We start from the raw sequence: 25,103 nt of genomic DNA, 5'->3' as shown, positions 1-25,103 counted from the left end.
TATTTAAATTTTAAAATTATTTTTGCTGGAAGTTACAAGGACAGTGTGAAATTCTGCTTGGTCTAATATTGCTTCTGATTTCAAGCATCTAGGAAACAGAGCCGGCGTACCTAGAATCTATGGGGAGCTGGGAGACAGTGTACAGTCCTTAAAATATAAGAACCCAGGTCACCTTTGCTTACTCAGTGGGAACTGTCCTCTCACCCCAGGCTAACTTCCTGCTTGTGGCATTCTCCCCCTGGGATGTCCTGCCGCCAACCCTGCCTCTTCTCAGCCTGCCCATCGTTTGAGGTTCATTTCAAGTGTGACCGCCCTCAGACAGCTTTCAATGATTCCTCAACTCAAGAGCAGCACCCCCGTTTGGGGGCTCCCGTGGATCCCTTGGACGGAGCTTAATTCCTTGACCAGCTCACGTGGCCACTGGGACACCTTTCCCTCCTACCACATCTAAGTTCCCTGAGGAGTCTGTCCTCTCCTCTCTGCATCTTCTGTATCAAGTAGCAGTAAATCACTTTTAAGATGGTGCTCAGTAAATATTCGTAGAATCAAAGACTTTATGAATAAGCAGTCATTTGGTTTTGTGGTAATATATTAATGCCAGAGAACAGAAAAAAAATCCTAGCAAGTGAGCAAAAGCTTGCGGGAGAGACCAAAGGCTTCCTAGGTCTTTCTACATCTAGGAAGGTCATTGACATTCAGTGTGAATCTTTTAGGCTTTAACTGTCCCTTCCCCTCACTCCAGCCTGTAGTAACTATAGCTTAGATAATTTTATGTTAGTTTGGAATATTAAAATTTTTTGTTATACTCAGATATGAAAACAATTCACTAATCCCCTCCCCCAGTTGCTTTTGTAAAGATTGCTTAAACAATATAGCAAAAAGGTACACTTGTTCATTTTAAAATTAAACACTTCTGTTAGTCAAAAGACATCGTAAAGAGAGTAAAATGGCAAGTCACAGAATTAAGAAAGATAATTAATCACAACACATGTAACAAATAAAGAACTTATATCCAGTATATTAAAAAACCCTTATAAACACAATTGTAAATGTGGGCAAATGGTTTAAATAAGTACTTTACCAAAAAAAAATCCAAATGGCTAATAAACATATGAAAATGCAACTCCTTTTAGTAGAATTTGGTGAATACAGACTAAAACCACACTGGGATCATAGTTTATACATACTTCCCAGAATGGCAACCTTTACAAGTCTGATGATATTTTTTTGTGGGGGCAGTGGGAACGCTCATATTCTGCTCTTGAGACTGTAAACTTCAACATTCCACTTGTAAAGAGTGGCGTGTCTGTAATAAAGCTAAAGAATTGACCTGTGACCTAGCAATTTCTAGGTCCGCACCCTTGAGAAACACCCTCGTGGGCCCGGAGTCCTGATCACGGTCAGAGCAGCGTCGGGAGAGGAGCTGGCTCCTGGGCTGCAGAGTGAAGGAATAAACTGCCATGCACAACAACATGGAGAAGTCTTACAAACAACGCTAAATGAAAGAAACAATGCGTAAGGGAATATATATTTCCATTTGCATAAAATTTAAACACAGGCAAAACTGAATTGCATTGTTTAGGGATGTATACGTAAGCAGTAAAACTATTAGGCAAAGCGAGGAAGTGACTGTCTTACAGTTGGGATAATGTCCCCCTGAGCGAAGGGAGTGGGGGTGCCGGGGGAATACATGGGCTGCTTCTAAAATGCCAGCAATGTTCTCTGTCTTGTCCAGTGTTTGTAATTGCGCACATTTGTAATTGATGCATTTTCTATATGTGGAGAATGGTTGTAGATTTACATCTGATAACAATGTCCCCTTCCCTTTCACATTTATTGTTTTGGGAAAATCAGTCTTGAATTTTATGAGTTTTAAATTAGGAGAGGTTTTTAAGAATTCGTTTACCTGTACTCACTTCTCCTTGAATATATCCTGCACTTTCCCGGCTGCTTTTTTGCTTACGGTTGCCAGAGAGAGGAAAGAACTTGCCAGAGGTGGAAATACTTCAGCTTCCACCCTCTATGCGCACGGCAGGCGTCCCTGATCGGTCACCTGGTTCCGGTTCTGCTGCGGGGTTCCGGTCTCAGGAGCCTTCTCTGTGCGGTGTTCCCGGCAGCCGCTGTACACAGACCAGTGAGATGAAGGCTGTTTGCTCCTTCTGGTCTGCCCTACCTGCCACCAGGAACACTCTCCTCTCTAAGACGCTTTTGGAAGCTCTGTTTGTAGCCTTCGCGGGCCTACTCTCCTCTGTCCTTCACCACATTCATCTGCCTTACACTCAGCTCTTTTTCACGGTTGCTTCCTCAGGGAGCCTTTCTAGGTATCTCCCCCTCATTCCTCTCCCTCCCGCATTAAAATGTAGTAACTAAGATATGCAGTCTATTTGTGGACTGTGAACTCTTTGGAGGACCACAAACCATTGTGATATGTGAGATTTCCTCATCCCACCGTAACTAACTTCACCCCCTTGGGGCAATCTCTCTCCCCTCATTGAGAACACTCACTCTAACCCCCACTGCAGGACTCACGATCTGCTCTGCATTAGTTATCTGTGACTGCGTTTTCTCCCCAAGCAGATTATGAGTTCCTGGAAGCCAGAGTCTGTCCCTAGAGTGGGTAAAATACTGCCTGTGCACACCAGGCACTCAATAAAAATTTGAGTTCAACTGAAGAAACATTCTTTTTGAAATAAAATGCAAGAGTGTGAGTCAAGTTGCACACAATGGAGCTGGTTTCCAATGAGCGGTTTATCTGCAACTGCCTAGTCACTTGTGAGCTAAAAATACTCTCACCAAAAGCTTTTGGTTATGGCTTCAAAATCCATTACACTAGAGGGAACGGAACTGTTAGGTTGCTTTGTATGTTCTGATTAGTTATATATCATCTTGCACATTATTTATTTGCCATGGCTTAATGATTGCCACTTGGAAATAAAATATGAAATGAAAATCAACTTCTTAAAAGCAAAATTACCAAATTAAATTTTAGCTCGCACCTTTGTAGCTAGCTACATGTGTAGTTTTAAAGTTCCTTTGCCTCGTGGCCCTAGTTTGTTTCTCAGGTATCAGTGTGCGTGTGTGCAAGACACAGACGGCCACTGTTCGATTCCGCCCCTCCCAACTCCTCCCCCTGACAAAATGCTAAAACTTTAAGTTCAGATGAGGAAGAGTGATTACTGGAAGGAGCTGCAGTAGACAAATGGACCGTTTTTAAAAAGGTGGCCTTATCAAAATACTGCTCACTGCAAGGTCACTGTGAGTTTAGGTTGCAGCGGTGAATTACACAATGCTTTTGCACAGAGCTTAAATCAGGCAAGAGAAGTGCATGAGAAGGGCCATCCGTGAAACCCTTGCCTCTCCCGCGACTGCATAGAACATGCAACTCCTGCCGCCACTCAAGGATTTAGAGGAAATGATCGGTGCACTGAAGTGTCTCAAATAACTACAGAGACTTCTGGTGCTTCAGGGCTGTGGGGCCAAGGCTGGGGAGTGCTTTTTGAAGGAGCTGCAGGAAATGGAAGAGGGGAATGGGGGCTGACATCACAGTGAGGAGACCTTTTCTGTTTTTGTTACTCGTTGTCCTTAAGGACCAAGCTTTTATATTTTCAGTAAAGTATTGCTTGATTCTAACATTTTTTTCTTGCTCAAGGTTAAGGTCATAATTCGGTGTTACTGATAGTGCATTAGAATCACCTTGGATTCTTGTTGAAATGCACATTGCTGCCTCCCTCACCCATTATTACTTAGAGGGAACTTTGGCTCCAACTTCCATTTTGTTCCTGTGACTATTTTTTTTTAAAGATTTTATGTATTTAATTTTAGACAGAGAGAAAGAGAGGGAGAAATGGAGAAAGAGGGGAGAGAAACATTAATGTGTGGTTGCCTCTCATACAACCCTGCACTTGGGGACCTGGCCTGAAACCCAGTCATGTGCCCTGACTGGGAATTGAACAAGCAACCCTTTGGTTCATAGGCCAGCACTCAATCCACTGAGCCACAGCAGCCAGGGCTTGTTCCTGTGACTATTTTAAGGTCAGTAATGTTAGCCACTAGTTAGGCTAATTTGATCCTCTACCAGATTTTCCCTAAAGAGATTGTCAATATTCACCTTAATTTTTTGAAAAAGAAGAAATTGGGCCCATCCATATAATTATATAGTGATAATGATCAAGAAGGGATTCTGGAATGCTTTCAGGGCTGACAACAGTAATCTTGGAACAATGGGGTGATACCAGGTTGCCACATTGCGATGCTTCCGTGGTAGTACAGCTTTAAACACTGGTGGTATGGTATTGCCTAGGATAATGAAGCAAGAACTTTACCCTAGAAACACAGGGAAAATACCTGATGTGATCTGATAATGGGGTATATTCGAGTAATGAAAGAAATAAGGGGAAAATACCTTATGAATAGACCATTTAACTTATGGCTTATGTAACAGAAGAGAAGGAGGGAGTTGAAATTGTTCAAGACACTATTGTGTAAGAGACAGAAACAGGAGGGAGGAACGCGGTCACTGGCAGTGGTTCTGAGCCCCTTGTGCAGACACGCAGGCTCCAGGAGAAGGGCCATGGCAGGTGCTCATTTCGGTGCGACCGCACATGTAAAGCCCATGTCTTCATAGTGCTGTTATTTATTTTTGTTTCTTTTCCTGGCTCGTAATGCTCAGTGCTGATTTTGTATAGAGTGAGCTATACTATTTACATTTGCTAAAATACAGTGATTTAGAACAGGCCAAGTTGTCCTTGCCTGGTTGGTTTCAGCTTCTTAGGGACTTGGGTTCTGCCAAAGGATTGGGTCCCAGGTAAGAGCTTTAATTTATTGGTCTACTAGGCATAGGTCCTTCATAGGTACTTTGCATGTAAGATCTTACTCAATCATCATGACAATTCAGTAAAGTTGATATTATTGTATCATTGTCCAGATGAGGATACTGAGACCTAAAGAGGGCAGGTGACTTCCCAAAGTCATGACAGCTAGTTGATGGTGAAACTAATTAAAATGAGATTCGTAATTAAAATGGACCATTCTAGTTTCAGAGACTAAAAACTTCCAGGCTCTATGGTCCACCTGGACCAAGGTGAACCACGCATGGTACTTTGTTTTCATGGCTGACAGTCAGCCCTGCTTTGTGTACACTGAAGCAGCTAAGACCAGCATGAGGCCGTCACAGGGACAGCATGTTTGAACAAGAATGAAAACACAGAGGATAAACAGGTTTTACCAAGAATCTCTGTTATCACATCACAATGAACCTTAACCTTCATCCTATATTGCCTACCTTGCAGGCACTTGGAAGGACCCAGCTTACAAAATGTAAAGGAACAAAGCAAACACCAACATTGCAAAATGTCCCCGGCATACAAAAGAACAGCTGACGTTGTGTGCTCTAGTGTACCTTGTTGCATAAGGGCAATTACTGGTAAAATACGTGTTTCTGCTACCTTCCACCCAGGGTCAAAAGCAGATTTCTAAATGGGGTTCCCTGCTAAATGGTGCTACTGCCTTTTAGTCTCTTTACTATTTGAAGATTTCATCCAATATTGGCAGTCTAGACTCGCTGATTTTTAATACTTCTATGGAACGTATAGCCCTTGGTAGTTACTATATTATACTACACGACATGTAAACTTGACCTGTCCCAACCCAACCTAGTGACCTACTGTATGTAAGCTTAACCAGCTACAAGCTCCTTCACAGAAGACACTATACACGGAGTCCACACCTTTTTATTACTTGACTCTAAATTAAAAAAATTTTCTTTCAAAAAAATCACAGAATAAACAGGTATTATTTGTAAAAAAGCAAAATCATAAAAGATATATAAAGAACAAGTAGAAATCCCTTCTTTCCCCTTCTTTCCCCTTTCCCCTGCTCATAATTCCAAGAACCACTCACTAGAATTTCCTTTTTTAAAGCTTTGCCATAGAAAAACATTTTATTTAAATTATGTGATGAATAATGAAGAGTGTTCCTTTACTTTCTAAATATGGTTGCCCCACTGAGAGTTATAGCTTCTTTTATAGAAACTCAAACCCAGCAGTGTGAGTGCAACCCGCACTCAGCCCAGCGTTCTAGGTGAAGTGCGGAGGGAAATGTGAGGCTGGACAAGCACCAGGTCCGCCCACAGAGGGCTCAGAAGGAGAAGGACTTGACTCCTGGCGGTGTTGCTGGGGTTACAGAAAATGGAAGGAGTTTGATGGGAATATTCTTTGCTTTTTCTTTTAAAAAGGTGTTGTTTTTGTAATCAAATGTTGAATACATATAAAAGATGATGGATTACACTTAAGATGTAAATAATAGCAATTTAATAATCATGTACCCATCCCCCATTTAAGAAAACAAATCCCCACATACTTCAGTTGTTAAATTAACACATAGAGATACAAAATAAAGACTTAAATGTTTAGAGAAATAAAACAAATGAATAAAAATCTGATTGAAGAATAAGAGACTATAATTAATGACTGAGCAGATTTGAAAAATAAACAAATCAAACTTTAAAAAAGAAAAACAGAATGATAAATATTAAGCCACCAAGTCTGTAGTACTTGTTATGGAAGTCCTAGCAAACTAATATTATATTGTCAATATATTACAGTTGTACCATTTTACCCCCTTCGCTCCCCTCCACCCTGCATACCCTCTCCTACCCACATTTCCCTCACCCCACCCCTTAGTTCATGTCCATGGGTCATACATATAAGTTCTTTGGCTTCTACATTTCCTATACTATTTTTAACCTCCCCCTGTCTATTTTCTACCTACCATTTATGCTACTTATTCCCTGTACCTTTTCCCCCACTCCCCCTTTCCCCTTCCTCACTGATAACCCTCCATGTGATCTCCATTTCTGTGGTTCTGTTCCTGTTCTAGTTGTTTGCTTAGTTTTTGTTTTATGTTTGGTTGTTGATAGTTGTGACTCTATTATCATTTCACTGTTCATATTTTTCATCTTCTTTTTCTTAGATAAGTCCCTTTAACATTTCATATAATAGGGGTTGGTGATAATGAACTCCTTGAATTTGATCTTATCTGAGAAGCACTTTATCTGCCCTTTCATTCTAAATGAAAGCTTTGCTGGATAGAGCAATCTTGGCTGTAGGTCTTTGGATTTCATGACTTGGAATACTTCTTTCCAGCCTCTTCTTGCCTGGAAGGTCTCTTTTGAGAAATCCGCTGACAGTCTGATGGGAACTCCTTTGTAGGTGACTGTCCCCTTATCCCTTGCTGCTTCTAGGATTCTCTCCTTCATTTTAATCTTGGGTAATGCAATTATGATGTGCTTGGGTGTGTTCCTTCTTGGGTCCAACTTCTTTGGGACCCTCTGAGCTTCCTGGATTTCCTGGAAGTCTGTTTCCTTTGCCAGACTGGGGAAGTTCTCCTTCATTATGTTTTCTAATAAGTTTTCTATTTCTTGCTTCCTCTTCTCTTTCTGGCACCCTTATGATTTGGATGTTGGAACATTTAAGGTTGTCCTGGAGGTTCCTAAGCCTCTCATTTTTTTTGAATTCTTGTTTCTTGATTTTGTTCTGGTGAGTGTTTCTTTCTTCCTTCTGGTCCAGTCCATTGATCTGAGTCCCTGTTTCCATCCTGTCACTGTTGGTTCCCTGTGCGTTTTCTTTTATTTCAGTTTTGATAGCCTTTACTTTTTCCTCTATTTTGATCTGTTCTTTCATTTGGGACTTTTTTTTTGTCTCAGTGTGCCTGTTCTGTAGTGAGGGGCAGAGTCTTAGGTGTTTGTCAGGGTGGGACAACCCACATTGCTGCCTTGTAGTATTGTACGTGGGGGAGCGGTCGGAGGGTTGGAGAGGGAACAATGCCACATGTTCCACTCTCTGCCAGATTTTAGTCCTTTCCCCTACTACCCACAATCAAATTGGGCTCTTCTGGTGCTAATTCCTGGGTGGGTGGGCTTGTGTACGTTTTAAGACTCTGTGAGTCTCTCCAACAAACTCTCCTGTGAGGTTAGGAGTTTCTGCCGCTACCTCGACCCCCACAGGTGTTTTCAATCAGAGGTTTGAGGCTTTATTTCCCCGTGCTGGAACTCCGGGTTGCGAGGTCTGTCTCCCTCCTCAGTTGTTCCTCCTCGTTTATCTGCAGGCAAATGTGGGACCACAGGCTCTGCCAGCCACCACTTCGCTGGGTCTGCCCGCTGCTGCCTTGCCATGAGTCCTCTCCACCCAGCTGCCTGTTTCTGCCCATCCTACTGGTCTGTATGAATGTTTCTTCTTTAACTCCTTGGTTGTCAGACTTCCATACAGTTCGATTTTCTGTCAGTTCTGGTTGTTTTTGTTTTTAAAATTGTTGTTGTCCTTTTGGTTGTGCGAGGAGGCACAGTGTATCTACCTACCCTCCATCTTGGCCAGAAGTCACTAGAATTTCTATGCAGCCTTTCAGAGTTTTGCTAGATATATTAAAAATGTATAAACTTTAAAAAAATGTGTGTTGTACTATGAAATTGACCTGAAACCTTTTTTAAAACTCAACAATTATCAACAGAGACTTCTATGACAATATATTTATAGATTTATATTATCATTTTCAAATCAGCTTCATATGATCTATTGTATGGATAGTCCATAATTTATTCCACCAGTTTTTACTGACAGATATTTATATTGTGTTCAATATTTTGCTGTCATGATCAATAGTTTAACAAGCAGCCCAGCACTAGCCCCTTTGCTATTTTAATTACACACAAAGACAAGCTTCCATGGGGAGGGCCTGGAAGGTCCACTGTGACCCCATAGTGCCTTGGTCGCTACTCCTCATTCGAGTGGGCCCCCTAATCCCTGGGGACAGCCTGTAACCTTACGCAGTTTGTCATGCAGGGCCAGGCGGTTAAGATGAATGTGGCTCTGGGCCCCCCTCCCCCTTCACATCCTTGGACCTCTCCTTTCCCACCTTTGATCTCAGTCCCATCCGCATTACCAAACCAACCAGAAGCAGGAGATGATGAAGAAGTCCCAGCCAGTGTTCATGGTTTAGCATCCAGCCCGCTGGGCTTTGTTTAATCTAGTGCCCAGCCAGTCATTCATGTCACTTGAGGAAATATTTAGACTCATGGGAGCCGAAGCCCTGAGTGAATGCAAGGGAGGAGTGATAAATACGCTTTTCACTGAGGAGAAGGAACATGAAAGGCTCAGAACTCGGAGCACTTTTAGGAAGCATTAACTATAACAGGCTAAATGACACCCTACATCAGGAGTGACAAACTCATTTTCACTGGGGGCCACATCGGCCTCATGGTTGCTTTCAAAGGGCTGAAATAATTTTAGGACTGTATAAATGTAACTACTCCTCAACTGTTAAGGAGTTGAGATTGCATTCAGCCCTTTGAAGGCAGCCAAGAGGTTGATGTGGCCCCTGATGAAAATGAGTTTGACACACCTGCCCTACATATGCTCCTAGGAGAACTGCCACAAAGGTGAGACAGCCAAATGCCCAAGTTATTCAGGGTGTTAATAAGCTTCAGGAACTTGTGAGATGCAGATTCTTGGCTTGTACCCCCAAAGCTCATGACTGTCCCCTGGGGTGGGCTCCCTGGGGGATTCACATTGCTTGGTCTGAAGACAAAATCCTGAAAATTACTGCTGTGCTGTGATCTGGTTAGGTATGCCATGGATTTTAAAAAGATGGGAAATAATACTTCAGGGAGTTGTCTCTCACAGTTTGAAAAATTACTAATAGATCTCTGAGAAGAAAAGCAGATGAATTGCTTTGCTTACTTGTAATCCTTCCTTTTAAAGCTTGAGCACATTAACTCTGTACCCACCTTTATCCCTCTCTCCACTTGAAGAAGGTGTGGCTTTATTATAAAGCCATGTCAATCAAAAAATTTTTAAATATTGTATTTATTTTTAGAGAGAGGGGAAGAGAGGGAGAAAGAGAGGGAAGGAAACATTGATGTGAGAGAGAAACATCCATCAGTTGGAGAGAAACAGGAATCAAACTGGTGACCTTTGGTTTTGTGGGACAGCACCCAACCAACTGAACCACACTAGTCAGGTTCTCAATCACATGTGTGTTAAAGTTTGCAGGCACCTTGGGATACTGGTAAGTTGCTAAGCTAGAAAAACCAGAAAAGGTGGACAAAACTGAGGAAGGAGGAGTCGTCTTCCTCAGCTACACATGATAATTACTCGGGATGTTAAACCACTATTGACTCTGCCAGAAGGGAAGCCTGGGTGGGCCTGTGCTGTCCTCTGCAGGTAGTCCCTGGGCCGGACAGCCCCACAGTCAGTCCTTTTCGGGATGCCAAATAGGGCAGAGGGGGCACCTTTGGGTCCAAGGGATGGAGCTCTCTATACAGATGTAATTGGTCTCTCTCTCTCAGAAAAAAGTACACCTTAATTTTTCTTTCTCAGGAAAGGAAATAGGGATAATTAGTAAAAGGAGAAAAGGAAAAGTTGGTATGAGTGAAGTGTTGATATTTTAGTTCTAACATAGGCATTTGTTTTAGTGGAAACAGCTGACAAGCCCCTGCTCCGGGGATGGACACAGGCGAAGTGCTGCCTACTCCGTCCTGGCCTCTCAGCCTGTGGCTGAGCCCTGGCTGTGTGCTGGGCCAGCGCAGCTTTGCCCGCCCGTGCAGAGCAGAAGAGCAGCCCCACAGACCCTGCAGAGTGGGCTGTGTTTCTCTATTTGCAGATTTATATGGACTCACTTTTCACTCGAGGGAAGAACCAGCATCTTGAGTCCGTGCAGAAGCAACCCTGAGTCAGGAGGCAGCCTCCTGTGTCCCTGCTGTGGCTCTGCCTGGTGAACTTATGTGCCCTTGGGAGGGGGAATAGCTTGTATATAGACAATGCAAGGGGATTAGATCTGCTGATCTCCAAGACCCATGAAATCAGAATAGAAAGTTCAGTTTTTGTAGGCATTAAGTAGGCACTTAAGTTAGATTACCTAAAAAAGGAACTGCATTACAGAATTAAAAGAGAGTGTGTAAGGAGACTGGCACTACCTGTCGTGTCTCAGTACAGGTGTAGGCAGCACGTTGGTCAGCAGCCACCCAAACTCCGCCAGCGTGTGCAGCAGGGGGCCGTAATCCGTCCTGATTTCACAGCCCTGCGGGAACAAGCATAAGAGCTCCCAGTCTGATGGCAAAGACAACCAGCTACACAAGCAATTACAATATAGGACGGAGGGTGTTCCGAAGGGGGTAGTTTACCCTCTATTAAGTGCAGTTTCACCGGGGTGCAGTCTTTCTGCTACTGCTGCCTTCTAACCGTTGAACCAAGTTAGAAACACTGGGGATCAGAGTGGAGACACATTCCCATCTGTTCTCCAAACTTTGGGCTTTCCTCGGGTCTTGTTGCCTTGGTTTTGTTCCGGCATTAAACACTAATGGGGGTGGACTCCCTAGGTGACTCGGATCTAAGCAGTTCACAGGTTTGGAAACACCTGCCTAGCGACTGGGAACCTAGGACAAGAGTGCGGACTGGAGACTGAAAGGTGAGAGGCGCTTAAAACTGCTGTTGCCTTTTTTAGCTTAGAGCTGGATTTGATTTTCACTTGGAGCTTTACCTCGTCCTTCAAATCCTGTGTATGACTCTCAGTCTGATTTCTACTTTCTTTGAAAAAATGGGCCATGTCTCTAACCTTTCTAAGACCAGAAAGGCAAACATGTCCATGGAAGAGCCTGTGAGCCAGGCTGCACACACACACCACGATGCGCCCACAGTCTGCACACCTCAGATGCTGACCTCTGGCCTCAGAGTGCACGTCAGTAGCAATGCCCTCTCCCATTAGGAAGGGCAGTGCTGTGTGTACAATCTGGCCTGCTGACCCAGAGAACACCTTCTGGATATTTTTGCCTTTGACAGTTCCCAAAGTAAAAAGTCAGTCACGTTGATTGCTTAGAGATAAGTACTAGTTATTGACTGAACTTTTTCTCTTTCATCCAGTTTTCCCGGCATTGTGTGAAGGGAACAGAGTCAGAGGACTTCGTTTGGGTCAGAATGCCAGTCTTTGGGAATACACTGCTGTTTCCTTTGCTATGTCACAACATCATATGCAGTGCTCACAGATCTGAAAGAGGTTTGTTCACGCATCTGTGAGGAAACTTCGAACGCGGCACAAACAGAAGGAGACTTCACTGTGGTAGGCAGGAAGAACTTTAACACGAAAAACTAAATATGAAAGTAAAGCGAAATGGTCAGAAAGCTGCAGTTTACCTCGATAACAGTCCATTGTTCTACTACGATGGCATCATTTCCTTTTCTAGTGGAACCTGGAACTCCAGAACCTTCTTCTTCATAGATAAAGAATCCTTCCAAAGATTTAGGCAAATGGTCTCCTTTGAGGAAAAGGATACAATTGAGAAGAGTCGTAAATGCTGAGTGTTTCTTAAGATCATCTAAACCCTTGAATAACCCTGGTAGGAAGCACGCAGGAAAACATACACGTTAATAAACACTCGTTATGGCTCAATAACATCCTCCTCCTCCTCTTTGAAGGTTTATTTATTTATTCTTCCAGAGGTCAAGACAGCTTTATACTTCACTGAATTGAAACCAAACCGTAAACATGAACCCAACAATAATGAAAACAGGATAAAATAACGTCATACAGTGAGAGGCAAGTAGATTTCCTAAGCCTCAAAAGCGTCTGGAAATAGCGTCACCTCGGATTTCGGTTTCCGATGTGTATGTTGTATGTGTGTTACTTACATCATTAAGAGAAACAACATCAGCAATGTTAATCCTTGAATTTACAGGTGTGATTTAAAACTAATGTGAGGTAAGATTACTTCAAAAAGTATAAACACGGAACAATTCTTTAATTCAGTGATTCTTAAAAAAAAAAGAATGGTGACAGGAAGATTCTAAACAGAAGTCATTGTCAAAAGAATTCCTGCTGGGAAGGAAGTTTTAAGGGAGGGCCTCTTTGACATTTTCTTGAATAGCTGACAACAACCATCTGGCCCAAACTGAACGGATTCTATGGAAGTTCTTTTGTCTCCAATTTTGCAAGAGGAGACAATTTCCCCATGGTCACATGCGGTTAAATATTTTGGTTTTTATATAGCAAAATGTCACATCAAAGTTTCCCTAGTTGATAGTTATCCAGACAACAAAGGCCTACAAAGTTTTCAAATGAGCTACTAATCTTAAATGTAAAAAAGACAAACATAATCTTAATATAATATCTAGTTTTAATTTTTATGAACAGGCTATAAACTATATGAGAAAGTCATTATATTATTGTTTTCACATCATTTACACTTCAGGCAGAATATTATGAAGAATTTACATTTTTCAGAGTGGTTTCCAAGAACCAATGAAGTTTAATTTACTAGTTGGAGATGGTCTTCTGATTACAGTATACACTCCATTTCCTTCAAATGTACTTAACTGTCACACCAGAGTGACCAGAAGAATCAAATCTCTTTCTGATTGTAAGTGTAGGGTATCACTTATCATCTTTAAAAATAGATGCTTATATCCTAAGTCCTTTTTTAGAATGGGGGCATATGAATTTTAAAAATAATTATCTATTTTGATAACAATATGGTTATTTATAATCTATTTACTTTGGGATTGTACAGGATAATGTGAGACCCATAGGTTTTTATGTCTCAGCATCTGTTTTCTTGCTCTCAGTAGTGGGGTTTCTTAGTACTTCTGACTTCTTCTAGTTTAAAAGTGTGGTAGCCTTATACAATGAGAATAAAAATGAGAATAAAAAAGAAATAATGAGAATAAAAAAGAAAAACTCGCTGCTCTGCAATATCAGTGCATTTCAGTGATCCTATGTTAAGCAAAAGAAGCCGTGTGTAAAGACATAACTCATTATATACTTTATACTTCAACCTATGTAAAGTTCAAGAACAGGCAAAGATAATCTATGGTGGTGGAAGTCTGAGCAATGCTCCTCTCCGGGATGGAGGGTATCGACTGGGGAGGGTCATGAGGAGGCCTTTCTGGGACGTTGGAAATGTTCTGTACCGTTTTTGTTTTTGCATTTCTTTCTTCCCAAGGTTTATTGAGATATAATAGACATGCTTTTCTCAGCTTTATTGGGATATAATTGATGTACAAGAATGTTCTGTATCTTAAACAGCTGGACATATAATTAATGCACTGTTTACACGTATGTTACATTTAAGTTAAAAACCAAAGTCCACCCTTCTCACTTCAGAGCCCCCAGGACCCCGGGTAGCTCACTTAGGGCTCAGGCTGGTTCCCAGAGCAGTGGCCAACTCCTGCTGCCCAGGAGAGAGGACTACCAGAAGTGCAGCTAGAGAGTGGCTGGGCAGGTCTTGTGGGGGGTGACTGTTGGGGGGTGTGGTGTGTTCAACCTGCCAGGTAATGGGGTGAGGTGATAAATCTGAACATTACTTAATAACTGTCCCCCAGTTCTATTTCTCTAATGTTACCTGTTCCAGAACTTCCTGCCCAGTGTGCCTCAGCCCATTAGTGTGCTGAGAAACAGACAAAGGTGTGACAAGACGCAGGCGCCCCCTCCTGCCCAGAGCAGCTTTATCCACCTACAATATTGCCATTTTCCATGTGTGCATCATATGAAAAAGTCACAAAGCATTTACCTACTGTTTCTCCAAAAAATGTATTTGAAAGCTAAATACCACCATCACAAAGGAAAGGACACTTGTGTCCAGGAAGGACGGTCTCCAGGTACAGTGTGCAGTGGTGCGTGGCAGGCACAAAGTTTCTGTAAGGTCTAATGCTGTATCTCAAAAATCCATGCAAACTTCGCATTCTTTTAAAATATATTCATATTATGTAAAGAAACGATGTTCTCCCCTCTGCCCTCTTAAAGTAATGGTGACACTCGAAGAGGAAGTTTACCCTGTGACCTTGCGTACTCCCTGTCACAAGGCTGTGTACCCCGAGGGTGTGTGGACCCTGGCTGGAGAACACAGACTTAAAGGGTTCCCGGGGAAGAGTTTACGTGTCTGGGCACGAGCTCTCGCACAGCCACCTCAGCTAGATGCGACATCAACACTCCTGTAAATGTGAAAAAGGGTGATCCTCCATTTCAGTAGTTTTGGTCCATGTGTCATTTTTGGCATTAAACTGCCCAGGGGTGGGCCCAGGACCTTCTCTGAGGAATGGAGGGCAAGCGCGGATGGGACCTCTCTTTCTGAATTTCGTTCACGCCCATCTGTCTCCAGAACAAATGCCAACCCACTCCTCTCCATCTCCGCCATCCTCTCTGCGTGGACCACTGCAACAGCTTCGCAACAGCCTCCCCACTTCCACTCTCTCCTTCTGTGGTCCACCTCCGGAAATGAGGCCAACGAGGTGCTTTTACAAATGCGAATCCTAACTGCTTCTCTACAGTTTTAATGAATGACTACTCAGAATAAAAGTCCTGACAGGACAGCAAATTGCTTAAGAGTAGGTGCTTACCGAGGTGCCCTCTCCCCTCTGGAGCTGTGTGAACAGGGGCACTTACTTAATAGTTCAGTGTCTTACTTTCCTCATCTGTAAAAGGGGAGCAATCATATCGACCTCATAACATTGCTGTGGGGATTAAGGAAGCTAAGAAATGTAGAGTGCTTAGGACAATGCTGGGGCATAGTAAGTACAAATGCCTGTTAAACCGTGTTGCACTATTTCTATTATAAGGCTCTGCACGGAGGGGCTGCTGCTCACCTCTCCCACCGTGTCTGGAACCATTCTCTCTTGAGGGACAGAGCCCTCTTCCCAGTCCCCCTTTCTTGCCCTAGAGTTTTTGTACAGTTGGGGGTGATTCCTCTGCCGATAACTGTCTACCTCTGGCTCCCCGGCCAGCTCCTTTCCATCTTCCCAGTCTCAGTGGGATTGTTACCCCATCAGACGAGACCTCCCGACCGCCCCTCTTCGTGGGTTCTTCCCTGTTACTCTCATTACAATTTCCTGTTGGGTCCATCACAACGCTTTTCTCAATTTTGAAATTAAATATGTGGTGTGATATCTGCTACTGCCTGATGCCGTATGGCTAGCTCCTTGAGAGCAAGGAAGATGTCCGTTCTGCTCATCATTGGAAACCCAGGGCCTGGCCTGTACATATATGTGAAGTGAATAAATACCTGTTCAAATGCCATTCCTCTACCTCACTGCTCATCCTGACAGCTCTCCCTCCCAGTAACACACGGGCATTTTACAGGGGTGAAGGGATTGGACTGCATATCAAGTGATGTCTAAAAAGAATTCACAAAGAATTAAAATATATTCTTAAGATATGGGTATATATGAAAGGTGAGAAGAAACTCTGCTCCGAGGATGATGGGGGCATTTATAGGCTGGTGAGGGGTGTGTGTGTGTGTTTTGTAGCAGTGGGCAAAGCTGCCTGTCTCACCCCATGTCAGCTGCCCGCTGAATCTCTACGTGTTCTGGGAGGGCCAAGGCTTTGTCTCTGTGCCAGCCCCAGGTAAGTGTGCACTGCATCCAGCTGAGCACGGGTTGCAAAAGGCCTAGCAATGCTGACGAAGATCAGGTACAGGAGGCCATGGTGGTGAGAATGCTCAGGCTGCAAAAGGGCCACAGGTGCCTTTTCCTGGTGCTTTTCCAAGCGGAACAAGCTTTGAGGGAGGTTGAGAAAGGGCACTGAAGAGGAATTTCACAGACCTTACAACTCTTCCACCATGACCTGCCCACGGAGAATATGTTTGAAAACTTTTTTTCCTTCTCTCTTTCTGGAGGAAGGTGTTCTATAAAATGAGATGTGTGGAATAATATATTTAAACTTCTGAGCCATGTCTGGTTTTGTACTTGTATTCCTTGTGGTGTACTGACTTCTGACAGTATTCTGGGAGAGGATGGAAGCGAGACAAAACAAAATATGCATTGTCCCCATGTGCTTTAGAAGTCAGCCATCAGCTATCCCAGAACAAAGCAATCAGTTCAGCCCTACTTCCTCTTGACTTGCTTCTCACAGTGACAGAGGCCTGGTCACAATTTCCCCTCTGCAGCTCCCCTGTATAATCCCAGGGAAGTCCTGAGTGACACACCCAATCTTCCGACTGAAGACTGAGGTGGCTGTCAGGGGCTTGGCGGGGTCTGCAATGTCAGATGTCTGTCTAGTGAGGCCTCCCAGAGCTGCTGGCGGAGATTCTCCCCCTGGGCTCTCTAAATAGCTTCTGAGGCTTTAAGAACAAAAGCCCTACAGAGCCTCTAACTGGCAACTGCTGTGGCTAATTTTGTTTTCTGCGGGCAAAGGCTTGAAAGAGATCGTGAAAGGAGTATTTTTTGTTTTTCCTTCAGCAGTTAGTCACAAGCCAAAATCTGAAATGGCTCCAACTTCGACTCACTGGAGGGAAGGAGGAGAGAGAGAAGAGGGGAGATGCGGAGGGAGGGGGGGAGGGAAATGTGGAGCAGAACTGACCTCCGCAGAGGAGATCCATTCTGAAAGCACTGTAACTGCACATAACGAGTGTCAGGAAAGAAAATCAGCCTCAGCAGATGAACTCAGCTGGTGGGTGAGGCACCGTGGGAGTCACTTTGCACCTACTACTACCTCGTAGTACATGCTCACAACAGTAAAGTAGGAGTATTTTCAAATTTTAATTTATTTAAGTACAGTTGGTATACAATCACATATTGGTTATATTAGTTTTGGGTGTACAATGTAGTGATTCGACATTTTTATCCCTTACAGTGTGATCACCCCACTAGTTCTAGTGACCATCTGTCACCATGTGAACTGAGCACAATACTGTTGACTCTGTTCTCCTTCACCTCTTTTACCCTCCCCCCACCCCTGCCTTCTGGTGACCATCCCTGTGGTCTCTGCTTCTATGAGTTAAAGCAGAAGTATTTTTATCCCCCTTTGAGGAAACTGTGGCTCAGTGAGCTCAGCTAACTTCTTCAGATCACACAGCTAGTAAGTAGAGAGCACAGGATCTAAACCCCAGTCTGTCTGATCTTAAAGCCCATGGTCTTCCTATTAGATGAATGTGGGAGAAGTTTCCAATGACCAAAAAAAAAACCCTAAAAAATATTTATCGAGCATCTGCTGTGTGCCACCATTATGCAAGGTGCTGTATTTCTGGGTGTTTCAATCAGCTCAATCCTTGCTCTTGGTTGCTAGTTAAAGACTCTATTGGAACATGACTCTTGATAATTTAAGATATTCATCCGAAGTCTTTAGTTGTATTAGTGAAGTTGCCACTAGACTGATTCAATGATAAGAAAGTATATGGGGACCTCTTTTCACTCTTCCATTCTTTGCTCCAACCTCAGAGGGTTGGGGCCTTCATTATTCTGGTTTCCATAGTGTCTGTCCTTCCATGTTGGCAGCTTCCTTCCTATGTATTTTTCTTTCCTTTTGGTTAGCACTAATCTCTTTTTAAAAGCGCTTTCCCTAGAAAGCCATTTTTGCAAAGTTTTGTTCGTTTTTTGTTTTTGTGATATGGATGAAAGATTACAGATTCCATTGTAACTAAGAGAGGAAGGTTAGAGACAGATGAGATACAGGGGAAGGCAGAGATAAATACGGGATCAATATCATTTTCTGAACCAAGAGTTATTTTTCTAGCCAAAGTACAGTAAGAGTCAGGTAGGCAGTGTCCCAAATTGGGACAGTGTAATAAATTCAGACGGTAACTATCCACCACCATTGTAAGCCTCCCGACTGGGTTGTGGTAGTGCATCGTGTTTGGGAACTCCTGTTAGTTGAGCACACAGTGGCTTGTCAGGTCCCGGCAGTTACAGCCCGACAGCAAACATTACGTTAGAATTATACCACACAGGATGGTTAAGCTTTTAAGTTAAAGCTATGTATCTGTTTAAGAATTGGAATTATTTTCTGAGGAATGATGTCTGTCCTTTTAGCCAAAGAATTTGAGAGGCAAAAACATGTCCACCAACTCTAACACAAGGTCATTTTTTAGATATCGATGTATCTTAATTTAAAACTTACCTTTAGGTGTTTCCCAGCATAGAAAAGAATCAATTAAAGACAAGCCTTGCTTGTAATAAAATGTAGTTAGCTCCAACCAATCGGCGTCAAGCGTGCTAACGACGGATCCTTTTCTTGTTACTTTCACTGACAGGATGCCTTCCTGATAGGTCCAGCAGGTTGATTCATCGTCAAAAACATTGAAGGCTATATATAGCTTGTTATCTGAGGATAGGCATTCAAAAGGAAGAAAAGAGGTAAAAAATATAATTTTATTGAAAATATTCTTAAAATATTCTTTATTAGTCATGACCTATTTAAAGCATATAAACAAACATAGAGAAAAATAAAATCACCACCCAGCTTTATCAAGTATTAACATTGGGCCATGTTTGCTTCGGACTTTTTTCAAGGAGTTGACATGGATGCAGGTGAGGCTCACTCTGTAATCTTCCCTCGGCCTATTCTCCAGATCTAGTTACTACAATGAATTTGGTGTTTATCACTCTCATGCAAGCATTTATTCTTTTAATACAGATTCATATACCCATAAATTATACACATGTTTTGTGTGTTAGCAAGCTAACATTACTTGCATTACAGAAAAAAGCGTTTGGGCACATGTGTTATGCGCATTTTTCTTTTTCTTTTTTTAAAAGGTTTTATTTATTTATATTTAGAGGGGAAGGGAAGGAGAGGAGAGAAATATCAATGTATGGTTGCCTCTTGTGAGTCCCCTGCTGGGAACTGGCCTGCAACCCAGGCATGTGCCCTGACTGGGAATCGAACCACGATCCTCTGGTTTGCAGGCCCGCGCTCAATCCACTGAGCTACACCAGCCAGGGACAAATTATGCTCATTTTTCTGAGATGAGTGGCATGAATCTCATCAGAGGTCTTTTGGGTGTTGGCTCCCCCCACACCTCCTAGTGGTTCTAAGAACCACGGCCACAGAAAATCTACTAAGAAGTATCTGATTTAAAAACAAACTATTTAGAAAGTGGAAGCTAAAAATTGATACTTAAATTAAGTAGGTAAGTCTATTGGCTTTAGAACTTAAAGAACTGGAAATAGACGCCTGATCTAATGAGGGTCAGGGTGGGGACCAGCAGTGTCAAGGCAGCAGTGGGGAGAAGATAGTGACTAGCTCTCTCACCATAGCTCCAACCCTTGTTCACACTTACGTCCTTAAATTTTTTACACTGCAGGAAAATCAGGGTGGCCCTTGGCGAGGGAGCTGGTGAGAAAAGGGGCAGGGCGGCAGTGTTGAAGATGGGTGAGATGATGAGTTGGGACTTGGTCCTGGTTCTCTTAAGGAGACTGTGCTGCCCGAAGTCAAATGGTCTTTGTCATACACAGGATGTTAAGCACAGCTCAGCCACAACCAAGAGAGCTGATACCCCAGTCTGTGCAGCCTCAGCACTACCGCTGATTAAAGATGGGTCAGTTAATAGCAGCTAACTTAATACAGAGTTTGTTCTGTGCCAGGCAGTGGGCCAAGCACTTTGTACACATCTCTTGTCTACGTCTCACAACAGCCCTCTTTCTGCAAAGAAGTCGACAGAGTCTTATTCTCATTCCAGAAGTTAAGTATATTCTTACCTCTACAGTATCCATAGTCTTAAATTTTCTCTAATGGTGCTTTTTAAAACATGCCTGTTAAGGTATCAGAAAACTTTGAACAGTCCAATAACATGAGTAAAATGTGCAGTTTTCTTCAAAAGACTTGCTAGTGGCCGAGAACAATAAAATTATTGTTTAAAGATATTTTAGGATACAGGCACTATTCTTACATGAATTGTTTTACCATGATGTGCCATTTTCATATTCTAATTGACGATCCAATTAACGTCAGGGTGAAAACCATCCATGAAACGGGAAAGGCCAAAACTTAAATTCTCACGCACTGTTTACGTAAATCAGAACAGCTGTCTTTCTAGAATCGCTTTTTTGGTACTGACGCATAGCCTCCCTTTACAGGGAAGGCGGTGGATGAATTAACGGAAGGAAGTTTCCAACACAGCTTCCTTATGTGGATGGCATTATTATGGCCACGCCGGAGCTAACTTTGAAAAACTAGCCTACCTTATGGCTGGCCATAACGATTTTAAAGAATCAAGACAAGTTTATATTAGTTTACTTTGTCATCAGAACCTTTAGAAATTGACTTTGCCTCATATTTCTAAAAAATGTAATTTGCTAAATTTGACCTTATGTATGCTCTATTTCTATTCTTCCTGTCTATTACCTTCTCCCTTTTTCGATTTAGAGGAACTGGGGCTGCCACCTCGTTCCACTTGACACGGTCCAGTCTCATGAGGAAATTCTTCCTCAATCCCACTCTCTGACGTGTGCCCGCTGAATGCCCCCTCGGTCCTGCTCTTCCAGTCTTCATCTGAGGTGCGCGGCACGTGCGGTGCTGATTCTGCATCTCCACCGGGGTCGGTTCCATTGCAGAATGGTGGGTAATGCTGGGATATGAACCCAACGAATCTCATTCCTTTCTTAGAAGCACCATTAATCTGAGGTTTAAAAAGAGATGGTAGAACAAAATATAAATCCTCATTTGGATTGATTACTTTGTCAATGAACATTTAGGCTTGTTAAGGAAATCCATTAGAAGAAGTAAATTTGCTGGTAACTGAAGACTCATTCGTAGACAGATGAACACCTCTAAGGGCACTGCTCCTGGGACTACGTCACACTATTAACGTGCTATCATCAAACGGAACTCAAACACTAGAAATTATGAAAACATAAATCCTATTTTTCTTTAAAGGTTATTGTTTGGGAAGAACTAAAAATTCTGTATCATGGTTTTTGCAGACCTGTTAACAAATGGTCTCTCTAGTTGAAAAACTAAAACTATTCCAAGAAATCCTCAAAAATAACATGACCAAACACATTTTTCTTTTGCATTATTATTTCTGTGGGCATTTTATGTGTGTATGTATGCATGTACATATTTATTTATTGTTGTTGGTGTTTTTATTGTATTTTTCCATGACCATTTATCCCCCTTATACTCCCCTCTCCCCAAACACATTTTTAAAAAGATATATTTTTTATTATGTTATTACAGTTGTCCTAATTTATCCCCCTTTACCCTCTTCAACCCAGTACCCTCCATTCCCTCTGGCAATACTCCCCCTTAGTTCATGTCTATGGGTTATGCATATAAGTTCTTTGGCAATTCCATTTCCCATACCACTCTTAACATTGCCCTGCCTATTTTGTAACTACCCATTTGTACTTCTTAATTTATGCACCTTTTCCCCCATTATCCCCCTTCCTCCTCCCAACTGGTAACCATTCAAATGATCTCCATATCTATGATTCTGTTTCTGTTCTGCTTGTTTGCTGTTTGTTTTTTGGGTTCAATTGCTAATAATTGTCAATTTATTGCCTCATTAATGTTTATAGTTTGATCTTTTTCTTGAATAAGTCCCTTTAACATTTCAAATAATAATGGCTTGGTGATGGTGAACTCCTTTAGCTTTACCTTGTCTGGGAAGCACTTTACCCGCCCTTTGAATGTAAATGATAGCTTTTCTGGATAGAGTAATCTAGGTTGTAGGTCCTTGCATTTCACCATTTTGAATACTTCCTGCCAGTCCCTTCAAAGGGATTGCAAAGATTCTTTTGAGAAATCGTCCAACAGTTTTATGGGAACTCCTGTGTAGATAACTATCTGCTTTTCTCTTGCTGCTTTTAAGATTCTCTTTCATCTTTAAGCTTTGGCATTTTAATTACGATGTGTTTTGGTGTGGGCCTCTTTGTGCTCATCTTGTTTGGGACTCTCTGTGTTTCCTGTACTTGTATGTCTATTTCCTTCACCAAATTAGGGAAGTTTTCTTTTGTTATCTTTTCAAATAAGTTTTTAATTTTGTGCCTTTTCTCTTTTCCTTCCAGCACCCCTATGATTTGAATGTTGGTTCGTTGGAAGTTGTCCCAGAAGCTCCTTATCCTATACTTCTTTTTTTTTTTATTCTTTTTTCTTCTTGCTGTTCTGATTGCATTTTTTTTCTTCCTTGTGTTCCACATCATTGATTTGATTCTCAGCTTCATCTACTTCATTGTTGATTCCCTGTAAATTTTCCTTTATTTCATTTCATGTAACTTTTATTTCTGCCTTGGTCTTTTTTTATGCTGTTGAAGTACCCAATGAGTTGCTAGAGCATCCTAATAACCAGTGTTTTGAACTCTGCATCTGATAGACTGCTTATCTCCATTTTGTTTAGTTCTTTTTCTGGAGTTCTGTTCTTTCATTTAGGCCATATTTTTTGGTCACCTCATTTTAGCAGCATCCCTGTGTTTGTTTCTATGTATTAGGGAGAGCTGCTTTGACTTCCTGTCTTAATAGCATGGAGTAATGTAGAAAGGCATACCTAAGTTCGATGGCACAGAGCCTTACATAATTGCCTTGGCCAGGCAACCTTTATGAACCAGGTTGATGGAGTCTCAGATATGGTGTCACTCTTCTGCATGTGAGAGGGCTCAGAAAAGGGACAGTGGCTGATGCCTAGTCTTTGGAGTTTTGTCTGGGAAGCAGCTGTCCCCTGGCCTTCACCCTGCTGCCAGACACTTCAGTTTCTCCCTGTGTGCCATCGGTGCCCTTCCAGCTGCCGCCCTGGTGCTGGAGCCCAGGGCGAGTGAGCCTGTGTAAGTCCTAAGTCCATTGTGGACCCTTTAAGAGGAGATGCCTGAGAATCCCACAGTTTCTTCTGCTGCCCGAACCCCCACTGGTTTTTATAGCCAGAAGTTATGGGGACTTACATTCCTGGCACCGGAACCCAGGGCTGGGGGGCCTGGTGTGGGGCTGAGATCTTTTGCTTCTGATATAACCCTCCCAATATTTGTCCGCCACACATGGGTGTGGGACTGCCTGTTCTGCATCTCCACGTCCCCTCCGCCCCCATCTGAGTGAATGTGACTTCTTTAATTCCTTGGTTGTCGGAATTCCTTACAGCTTGGTTTTCTGGGTGACAGGTGTTTTGCAGTTTAGTTGCAATTTTTGCTGTGGTCGTGTGAGAAGGTGAGCTGTGTTTAGCTATGCTTCCATCCCTGTCAAGATTTAGAATTCTCCCCCATGAAATACATCTTAATTAATAAAAAAGACATATTAATTTAAAAGCAAAAAAATACAGTCATTCACAACTAACATCTGGCAATTCATTGTTTGTTTGATGTGGGTACAGAAAAATGTTAAAAGACAAATTCTCGACAAATGTGCATGTATGACACACAAACCCACTTCGAACCACCTCAGGAAGCTTTCTAACCTGCTTATATCTCAGTTCTGTTGTCACCTGTCTGGGCCCAATAAACATGATCAGAGTCAATCCTGCCAGTTACAGAATAGGATGCAGAAAGCACATGTCCTAATTCCAATGAAATGATTTCAGACATGAAGAGTGGGTATTTTCATGCATGGCACTTTTCCTTTTCTCTGCTTGGCTTCATTTCTTTGTTCTTGTGGTGTCCATGTCTTCCCCCCCCCCGCCCCCCCCGTCCATGTTATTTTGAGGGCAGGACTGTGTCTTATTCATCTTCGTATTGTAGTATTTTGTGCATGTAGGTGCCTTGAGAGTACTTGTTAAGTTACAGTGAAGAAAGAACAATGTCTTTTACATGGTCATTGTTTTAAATGTTTCCTGGGAGGGAAAGAACAAATTACGATGGAGGTTGCATATGTAAATAGCTATAGTCAGAAATGAAGTGGAATGAAACAGACCGGGAAGGGGGAGGGCAAAACCAGAGAGTGACGACGAATGAAAGGGGTGACTGTAACCTCACTTCTGCTGACGAAGAGAAGACTCCTGAGGACAGAGAGTGTGGGTGTGTGAGCCAGGACAAAGGGCTATGCTAACACAATATCATTTATTTATCTCCTAAGTTAACATACTGACATTGTAACAGTGCATGAAGGCTTGGCAGTAACCCCAGATTGTCCTTTACATCTAGTGTCCTGGGAGAGGAGAGGAGGGTGGTCAGTGAGCATTCTTTAATCTGCAGGTGGAAACAAGTTTACTGCCAGTGCTTTCCCTGGGTCTTCTTAGTTGATTTGGGTGAAACAGTGTAGAAGCCTTTTTCTATTAATAGAAAGTTTTATCTGGAAAAGTCTGGGAACAAATAGACTATATTAGTTAGTCTTTTCCATTTTTTAAGTTGGATGATTGATATTTTCCAATGTTATTGTATTTAAAAATCCTGGGAAAAAACACTTGTAAACCTGATTTTAAAAATAGAGCAAAC

The 25,103-nt window shown here is 42.4% G+C and overlaps 1 protein-coding gene across 1 annotated transcript in view; it reads right to left on the bottom strand.

Moving 5' to 3' along the window:
* The window catches only part of RFTN2 (raftlin family member 2), a 62,272-nt gene that overhangs the window by 17,854 nt on the left and 19,315 nt on the right, over positions 1-25,103 (bottom strand). Inside the window, exons 4-7 of the mRNA XM_037043690.1 lie at positions 21,097-21,370; positions 18,871-19,074; positions 12,180-12,301; positions 10,967-11,070 (exon numbers count right to left, since the gene is read on the bottom strand). Of these exons, the coding sequence (XP_036899585.1) occupies positions 10,967-11,070; positions 12,180-12,301; positions 18,871-19,074; positions 21,097-21,370 (704 nt within the window). The remainder of the gene's footprint in view (positions 1-10,966; positions 11,071-12,179; positions 12,302-18,870; positions 19,075-21,096; positions 21,371-25,103) is intronic.

The sequence above is a fragment of the Sturnira hondurensis genome, unplaced genomic scaffold (assembly GCF_014824575.4).
Source record: "Sturnira hondurensis isolate 20B ecotype Veracruz unplaced genomic scaffold, ASM1482457v3 Scaffold0004136, whole genome shotgun sequence".
NCBI classification, from domain to species: domain Eukaryota; kingdom Metazoa; phylum Chordata; class Mammalia; order Chiroptera; family Phyllostomidae; genus Sturnira; species Sturnira hondurensis.
The sequence above is the reverse complement of the archived record's forward strand: the minus strand, read 5'-3'. Positions and strand labels throughout refer to the sequence as shown.